This window comes from Rhagoletis pomonella, unplaced genomic scaffold (genome assembly GCF_013731165.1).
Source record: "Rhagoletis pomonella isolate Grant_MI unplaced genomic scaffold, Rhpom_1.0 Rhpom_scaffold_00006, whole genome shotgun sequence".
Classification (NCBI taxonomy): Eukaryota; Metazoa; Arthropoda; class Insecta; order Diptera; family Tephritidae; genus Rhagoletis; species Rhagoletis pomonella.
The window spans coordinates 70,043,712-70,053,309 of record NW_023458560.1 but is presented as its reverse complement, the minus strand read 5'-3'; the positions used below and the strand labels follow the sequence as shown (position 1 = coordinate 70,053,309).

At 38.1% G+C, this 9,598-nt stretch overlaps 2 protein-coding genes across 2 annotated transcripts; one reads left to right on the top strand and one right to left on the bottom strand.

Moving 5' to 3' along the window:
• Positions 1 to 4,308: 4,308 nt before the first annotated feature.
• Positions 4,309 to 6,551, top strand: LOC118741230 (protein disulfide-isomerase A6 homolog). Its single transcript, XM_036473140.1, has 3 exons — positions 4,309 to 4,556; positions 4,691 to 5,346; positions 5,440 to 6,551. The coding sequence occupies exons 1-3, from the start codon at positions 4,532 to 4,534 to the stop codon at positions 6,079 to 6,081; spliced, it is 1,323 nt and encodes a 440-aa protein (XP_036329033.1). The 5' UTR covers positions 4,309 to 4,531; the 3' UTR covers positions 6,082 to 6,551.
• Positions 6,552 to 7,101: 550 nt separating this feature from the next.
• LOC118741229 lies at positions 7,102 to 9,499 on the bottom strand. Its single transcript, XM_036473139.1, has 2 exons — positions 8,948 to 9,499; positions 7,102 to 8,878 (listed from the first exon to the last, which is right to left on the bottom strand). The coding sequence occupies exons 1-2, from the start codon at positions 8,985 to 8,987 to the stop codon at positions 8,532 to 8,534; spliced, it is 387 nt and encodes a 128-aa protein (XP_036329032.1). The 5' UTR covers positions 8,988 to 9,499; the 3' UTR covers positions 7,102 to 8,531.
• Between the last annotated feature and the right edge of the window lie 99 nt (positions 9,500 to 9,598).

Sequence of the window (9,598 nt, the reverse complement as noted above, 5' to 3'; positions counted from 1 at the left end):
TAATACCTTATTAGCAACTTACTCTTCACCTGGCAGTCATTGCCATTTCCCTGCCGAACGTCCCTTACTTTTACAAAGGCATGGCCGCCTTATGTAATTAGGAATTTAGAATGTACATTTGGTATCAGACATACTTCTGAGCCGCTTTACAAAGTAAGTTACGTGTAATGCAGAGAAGTCGCTCGGAGTAGTTCGGCGCTTGGAGATAACTTCGGCTGCACGTTACTTTGCAACTGACAACGTAATGTGTCGTTGGAGGTGTTCATTTTGTGCTTTACTAGTAGATGACATTGGCCATGATGACAATTTTGGTACTGAAAACTGAAAGAAAACATGGCTTACCTCGTAAGGTGCTTACCTATTTTCCCAGTGGGAATGGAATGGCTACACAGACAAATACATTCACATACACATTCCCAGTGGATCTAGCAGCGTAGGATTGCTCGGTCGGTGGGGTTAACATATTTTCGGATATGCGTCTTTAAATTGGATTTGCTCTTATCTGAATATTAGTTGTTATGACACACGGCCTTAGAGGATTTTTAAAAGCTATGGTTTCGCGGGATTTTTTTCATTTTTGTTGTATATATATTATCAGAATAGTGCAATGTCGGGTTACAAAGTTTCAAAACTCACTTTTTGCGACAATGATCTTAAGAGAACGACCGATTAATAGGAGAAGCCGACGCTTGAATAAAACTTTCTACACAGTCTCAATAAAACCCCAAATTGTGTTGACAGGTATTGAAAACCCGAAGTCTGTAGTAACCTAACTCAACCAGGTTTTTGCTTTGACTGGACAGTGGCGTTGTTGAGCAAAGAGTAGAACAATTCCATTTGGACCTCATGTCTTGAAGAGGATGAGAGAACGGGGAATACTTTATATGCAAGTATGATACATATATTGAGAGACGAATCTCATCGAACAACACCTGACAATGTGTTTGATTGTAAGGGCTCCCATTGCAAAGAAAAGCTCTGTACCTATTGGTGTTGCCGCTGCAGCCGTCCCTGCAATGGTTTGAAGCCTAGTAGAAGAAGCCCCTCCTGTTTGCCGCTAAGCTGTCTAATTTCTATTCACATCCGGTAACCAATAAAGGCTTTATTTTGTGATAGAGAAGAGGACTGAGTTACAAAATTGATCTCTGCATACAGGGTAATGGCGTCGAGCTCCACTTGGACTCTTATCATGGCAACTGAGGTCCTTGATTTAGGTCCAAAAATACCAGCTTCAATGGCGTGGGTGTTTTTAAGCCCTCTGTGTGACAAATTAGTGGGAGCAACTGGGAGTGTTTCTTGATAAATATGTGTACGTTCCAGCTTGCCTTATTCCCAAAGATCCGAGAAGCTACTACTTTGTTGCGAATTTTATATGGGATAATTTGCTACCTGCTCTATGATTATGTGCAGCGGCTCAAGAATAATCTTCATTGATGCTATTGTGGCTCAAGAATAATCTTCATTAGTGCTATTGTGGCTCTAGATGTAGGTAATAATATCGACGTGCTTCTCCCTTCAGTGTTTAGGTGTCGAGAGTAATGACCAAATATCTCACTTCTAAGACACTGCCGACCTCGATGCCATCCAGAGTAATAGTTCTCGTGTCCGGTAGCTGGGCCTATAATACTCCCCGCAAATGTCCAATCGAGTGACATTGCCTTAACAGTGGTCGCCTCTCGACAGACAATGTCAAGTGCGGTAAAAAGACAATGCTAATTTCTTCCTTAAACTTAAGTTCAGCTTTAATCAAAAAACTTAAATAAAACCATCACCACCTACAAACATACAGTCTGTCCTACAAGGATAATGCGTACAATTTGGTTGCATATTCAGCTGTTGCGCTTCGCCCTATTCCACAGTCACTGGCTTGAGCAACCAAGGCAGGCGAATAACATTTTCCAACTTCACGTTCCCCCACATTCGCCAACCACTACCAACCAGAAAGAATAAGTCCTGCCGAGAGAAACACCCGACTTATATTCGTACAGCTCCAGATTAAGGATAACAACTGACCGTACGTGTGAGCTGCTGCTTTAACTGTTTTAATTTTGATTTATGTTTTCTCATCGACTTAACAGAGTAAATAAATTGCGCAACAAAGAGACCGTAGTAATTGTCCGCAAGAAAAAAAAAATTATATCTTTTATTAGCCACTGCATGCGAGTGCGTGTGGGTTTCAATTGCGAAATTGTGTGTGTGGATGTGCGAATATCAGTTGGTTTTTGGTTCATTCGTAGTAAATAATTTGGCAGTTTTTTTTTTAGCTGAGGCGTACTTACATAACTACTAAAGAAAGCAGTTATGTGCGCATAATTCGATAAGAGGGAATCACTCATCATTTTCTAATTAAAATCGGATATAATAAAAGTAAAAGCTCAAGTGTAAGTAAATCGGAAATGACTTTGGCTTACGGTTCGGACCAGACGTGGGCACGAGCCGAGGTTATGGTAGGGGACCGTGCTTGGACCAGACGAGCATTAAGGCGAGAGGCTGGAGGTAGTTCTCGAGCTTCAGCCACTACATCCAAAGAGCAAGCTTTCAAGGCGTACTCTCTTAAACTTCGCAAGAGAAGACTTTGGAAGAGGAAGTCTTACCATATCAAGGTTGTGGTTTTTTAAAGGAGAATATAACTCTGCAGCAAAGTACTCGTAATCTGGAGTACGTGAATTACGGAAGGAAGGAAGCATGTTTGAACCTAGGACTAGGCAATTTGAAATTTCCAAGCTCTTGCTTATCTCAAAGATATCTGGACAAAAAGGAATAGAGGGAAACACGGTAGCGGACGGCTTTACTACAAACACAGCGCTGTCAACCGCCGCAAGGTCTCAGCTTTTCCTTGTAGTAAATTAAGACACGAAGAGCTCGAGAAAAAAGTAATAGGAATGATAGCTCTACACTGACGGAGTAGCATAGATCTTCGCCAAATAAAAATCGTTTGAGAGAAACACCCTTAAGACTTATAATTAGTATCCTTACCGAGAAACCAAGCCAGAGAGCGTTCTCTGGCATAAGTTAGGGATCTGGACAAATTAGCTACATATGTACATTAGGGTGGTCTTAAAATGTAGGAAGTAAATTTTTACATCACAATACATACAAGTCCAATCTATCTGCAGTGTAGATTCTACAGTCGCAGCTATTAAATAAGCAAATTATTTCTGTATTGTTGTCCTATCGATTTGCCTTAGACTGTAACCAGCCAGAATCAGTTTGATAACCACTGTATGTAATTAGAACAGACAAGCACCTTTAGCACATTTCGCTGGTAAATTCACACTGGTACCGCAACTGCTGTTAGGTACCAGTTTTACTACCACTACGGTAGTTCCTTTACAAGGCAATAACCGGTAACGCATCTATCGAATTTCACCACTTCTAGTTAATGATTCGCATCTACCGAATTTCACCATTTCTTCGACGCTTGATTCGTTTCGATTCGTTAATAATCGGTACGCACACAGTTGCCACTACACCAAAATTTTGGAAAAGTTAAGTTTTTTCTCTGTGAATCAACTTTTCTGCTATATTAAGCAATTTAAATATATTTTAACTTAATATTTTATTAAAAATACCTTTACAAACCTCTTTTCCTTACTATCGTCCATTTTTGTTTACCTTTACATTTGGCATTTCTTCACAAAAATAATCGATAAAACTAGGTTGAACACCGAAAAGTTATCAGTTTAACCTGAGATTACTTCATAGTTACAGATAAAGGCGGGACGAATGTTGTATGGCTTATCTCTTTTTCTAATTACAGATTAGGGAGTTACGCTCGAAAATGAGGATAATCTACTTATAGTATACCTAGTATGATATTCACAATTATTTTCATGAAAAATATTAACTTTATGAACTTTATATCGATGGCTGAGTGGAAGATCGACCTATCTCGGCAGCCAGTTCGAAAACGCCCTATCTCGGGAAATGTGTTAACTTCGATCTTTCTCAGAAAACTTTTCAAGAACGCCCTACTTCATAATTTGATTGAAAATTGGGGTCTTCGGATTTAGAATCTGAAAAAGCTCTCTATACTCCCTAATATTTTTTTTTTAAAGCCTGGATCCCTTTTGGAAAATGTTCCCTATTTCACCACTTCTACCACTTATCTCTGAAGGCCAAAGTTCTATCCGCACTAAAAGTTTATGGTGATTAAAAAATCGCAGTGACTGAGTTCGACTGATAACGAAAAATAACCGTATCGCTCATCTCTAGATACTGTTAACATGGCAATGCTGGTGAAAAAGTACTAAAAATTAGCCAATCAGAAATAGACAGATATTATGAAGAGAAGAAATTAAGAGCGAACGCAGTATTTAAGAAAGAGCTGACTGATTTGGATTGGAAAAGTAGAAAAAGCTGCGAAAATAATTTTGGTCTAGTGAAATTGAAAAAAAAAATGTCTTTAACCAAAGAAAATTAATCATACATGCATAATTGATTGAACACAAAGTCTTCCGTGATCTAATTGAGATATTACAAAACTTATAAAACAAACGTGGTGGGAGAAGCTTCTATTGCCAACTCTGAAATGGACAAGTTTAAATTTTTTGTAGGTAAGTACCAAGGTGTTGCTATGTATTTAGTGACTTAATTTTACTCTTGACTTAAAAATTCTCATTACAATCAAAGTTTCTTCATAATACGTAAAACACTATTTATTTAATAAACCATGCCCTTATCTCTGCAGCAATTTTCTTGCTAGCCGCAGCGGCCACGGCACCGAAGCCGGCTTCTGCCTTATATTCGCCAAGCGATGACGTGGTAGAATTAACGCCCTCCAACTTTGATCGCCTTGTCATACAGGATGATGCTATTTGGGTTGTTGAATTCTTTGCACCATGGTGTGGTCACTGCAAATCGCTGGTACCAGAATACAAGAAAGCCGCTAAAGCGCTGAAAGGTGTTGTTAAAGTTGGTTCTGTCAATGCTGATGAACATCGTTCACTTGGCGGCCAATATGGTGTACAAGGTTTCCCCACCATCAAAATATTCGGCACAAACAAGCGTTCGCCTACCAGCTACAATGGTCAACGCACAGCTAAAGCTATTGCGGAGGCGGCACTGGCCGAGGCCAAAAAGAAGGTACAAGAAGTGCTGGGCGGGGGCGGCGGCAGCAGTAACAGCGGCAGTGGCAGCGGTGCTGATGCTGTCATTGAATTGACTGATGACAATTTCGACAAACTGGTTTTGAATTCAGATGATATTTGGTTGGTTGAATTCTTTGCACCATGGTGTGGTCATTGCAAGAATTTGGCACCTGAATGGGCTAAAGCCGCCAAGGAACTTAAGGGGAAAGTGAAGTTGGGTGCATTGGATGCTACAGTGCATCAGAGCAAAGCATCGGTAGGTTCAATGAATCTAAATTTAAATTAGTTGACTAATATTTATAAGCATCAATTTTCCCTAAACTAATCGCTTTTCTCCATAACCACACAGGAATATGGCATTCGCGGTTATCCCACCATTAAATTCATCCCCGCCGGGTCTAAGAGTAGTAGTGATGCTACGGAATATGATGGTGGCCGCACTGCATCTGACATTGTTAGCTGGGCGCTTGATAAACACACTGACAGCGTACCCGCACCCGAGTTGTTGGAGATTGTAGATGAAGACTCGTTCGACAAAGCATGCGAAGGAAAACCGCTCTGCGTTGTCTCAGTACTGCCGCATATACTTGATTGTGATGCCAAGTGCCGCAATAAATTCCTAGTCACACTCCGCGAATTGGGCGAAAAGTACAAACAGAAGTTGTGGGGTTGGGGCTGGGCTGAGGGTGGCGCTCAGAGTAACCTAGAAGAATCTTTGGAAATTGGTGGTTTCGGTTATCCAGCAATGGCTGTGGTTAATTTCAAGAAAATGAAATTCTCCGTACTCAAGGGCTCTTTCTCGAAGGATGGCATTAACGAATTCTTACGAGACATTTCCTATGGACGCGGACATACTGCACCCGTACGTGGTGCCAAGAAACCAGCTATTAACACTGTGAAGCCCTGGGATGGTAAGGATGGTCAACCGCCAGCTGAGGAGGAAATTGACTTGTCGGATGTCGATTTAGATGATGTTAAGGACGAACTTTAAAATAATTAAGCCATAAAACCAAATATAGCATTATGGTAATGTACACGAAGACTATGAGCATTATATGAGTGTTATCGAGAAAAAAATGGCAGGCGGAACCAAAAATGAAACCACCAAAATCAACAAACTTCAGTTCATGTTAAAAACCTTCTTTTCTATATTAAATATTTACTTAATTTTATATTTGTATGTGACAGTGTTTTGAGTTGTCACATATGAATGGGTCCCTATAAATATGCCATTGCATTTACCTACATATATTACGCGTATAGAAATAGCCTGTACAAATGTAACATGTGATTGTAGTACTCGCCTGTTACATGCCACCTAGCATTCTTTACAACGTAACCTTAAATCAGGTTCCACACGATTTTAAATTAGTTTTTTATTGTATTTAAAAGTCCTCAGAATAATTTTAACACTAAATTAAATACATATATTTTTTAGAGTATCCATGGAACTTATTAAGCTGATAAATCTGATTGTTAATTAATATTTTTTTTTTACTTCGAATTTGTGTGCTCAATGTACATATATGTAAATGAATAAAGAACTAGAATACAAACTAATTAGACATTTCAAGATGTTATTTTTCTTTAGAAGTTGCTTTAACAAGTCAGGTGAAGGTCGTTGAAATCTGAGCCAGTTTTTTTCGCAAAAATGAAGGCATTTGAAAAGCCACTACCTCAATGTAATAATTGTTGGTATTTTTCGATAAAAAAAAGTGTTTGCAACGAAAGCGTGAGATAGTACACCCCACTCAGTTAATACCTCTGTCCCTATGGGCAAACCCAGTAGGAGTTTAGCTTGACGACACCTCAATCGTTGGCAAGGTTGAGTAGCATCTACAACAACATAGTAAATTGAACGGTTCCACGACCGTCGGGTCCACGTAACCGGAACGACCCAGATTTATATCTGGCCAAGGACTGTCACTGCAGCAACACTCCCAAAAACTCTATGGGGAACTTGTGTATGCTGCTACAACAACAACATAGTAAATTGAAACAATAAAAACGCTTTCTATAGTAAAGAAGATATTACGGTAAATCGTATATTTATTTATATAAAAGTGTTTACATAAAATGCTATAAAAATATACATTTTGCAAACATACATGCGTCATTATAATTAAAATACACGCTATAAGTACGCTATGAATGGTATATTTTTTAAATTGTATAATACATAGTAGTTATATGGTAAAAATGCAAGTTGTATAAAAAGTGCTTAACCAACTGGCAATGTCATTTGAGCCTTTTATTTTTGGGTGTGATATTTTGTGTATTCTCCTTATTATCTACATATGTATAAAACCTTACCGAAAAGAGGGAATTAATTGCTATGTTCATAATTGTATAAAATTCTACTTATATAAACGAATATTATTTGCTAAACATTGCTGGCGAATAATTATTTTGCCAATGAGAAAAGATTGCATTTGTGATGATTCGAGAACGTGTTTATATTAATTTTCTTATCCCCAGTTCCACCAAACAATTTTAAAATGTACGAGACCAAGGCGTATTTTTCCGAACAAAATTGTGTCATTTTAAAATTTAACAGGTTGATAAATTCAAAATTGATTGGTGCAACCGAGCATTAGCATTTTTCATTGTTCTTTTCGAGTACTTTCGAGTTTTGTAAGCAAAATTGGATTTTAATTAAATTTATAAAAACGTAAAGCTTTTAACACTCACGAATATGTACATATCGTCACCTGAAATGCCAACGCCATAACTAACAAAAAGTCCAATTCACTTTTTGATTGATTATGATGCATTTCACCGAATTAGAAGTATCCACGCCCCTTTATGACGTGACGATGTTTGTTGGCTTTTTGCATTTAAGATGACGAAATGTACATTTACATATATATGTGGTTGGAGCTTAATAAACTTACATATTAACTTATTTATTTTGCTCAAAAATCGGTTTAAGTACGGTTATTTCTTTCACACAACCTGGAGTATTTAAAAATATTTGTATATTAAGAGAGTATACTATTTTTTGTATATTAAAGGCAAGAATTGTCCTCCGTTTTATGCAAAGTAAAACAAGACGATTGTAGTATCACCGACTGGCAGTGAATTTGTATGCCACAAGATTTTTCATCAGAATTCAAATTATTCGAATGTATTACGTATGTAAGAAGTTAAAATTAGGTAAAGCATGAATTTTGGCACGTAAGTAGTGACTTCTTGTAAAACTGATGACGCATCATCTATCCGCAACTGAGCCATTTCGTGGAAGTAAATTACCTTTTAAAATATGTGTAAGTAGAGAAATATCATATAACAAAACCTTTACCGAATTACGATGTAAAATTTTTATAAATTCAAAAGTTTAAAAGCAGAAAATTATTTGCATAGTCTTTCGAGTTGCTTAGTATTCCGATTAAAAAAAAAAACCATCACTACAAAGACCCTCCCACAGCGCTATTGCTGCCTTCAATGTTTTTGATCTACCGGAAAGTTTTCTATAGATTGTATTGAACGTGAAGTGGCCGATGTGATGGTCGATGAGACATCCATAAAGCGATATTTTTTTTCATCGCGACACAAAAACGGATAACACATAATGCCATAGTAGAATACCAAACAGGCTAAAATTATTACAAATATGATTGAAATTATGCCAAAAGTCGAGAAACCAGACTTTTTGTCCAAATACTCTTTAGGCGTTTGTGGTGGTTCAGTTGCCGCTGGTGGCGTTGGTTGATAGCCACCAAAATAACCACGATGTCCTCCATAATTACTTGGCCGACCCGCATCCAGCGTTGAAAAATGCCAGGTAGCTGGAGGCATATACAAAGGAAATTGGTTTAAGGTGGGTTTTTCATAGCCGCATTTATACAACCACTTACCAACTATGAGTAAAGTGATAACGAATGCGTTTTTAAGCATTTTTAATCGACTTATAATGGATATAGTGCAGCACTTGTATATATTTTCACGGTGAACAATTAAATTACAATTTTACACGAATCCTTTTTGTTTGCTTATTAGTTGCTTTTACTTTTTATCGATAATGACCGATAGTTTTCCAGCTCTAAGCACCTGTCACACCATCAACAGAGAACGTTAAGTACTCTGCACACTACAGAGTTTATCGACAGCCGATTTAATCATTCCATTGCATTTTCGAGCCGCGATTAACAGCCCTATTCCAACTCCAATTACAAAATTCAACGGCTGACTATTGTCTTTACTACTGCACCTAATGCTATGCCACAAATTAATTTTCAGCTCTCTAATGGTGACAATTGTCATGTCATGAACGATAGACGCCTGCATGCTGTTGTCGTATGAAATCCGATGTATGGTGCAGCTGATTTGTGGTAGTTCACAATAAAAAGTGAACAAAACTCACAGCCATTCGCAATAATACATCTGTTGGGCGTATGAAAACGATAATGCTAGAACTGATTTCATACGACACGCTTGCAAGCGTTTATCGCCTATCGTATGTAATAAGGGGGGCTCTACTCCTCTTTAGGGTGCTGCGATTCGGGCGT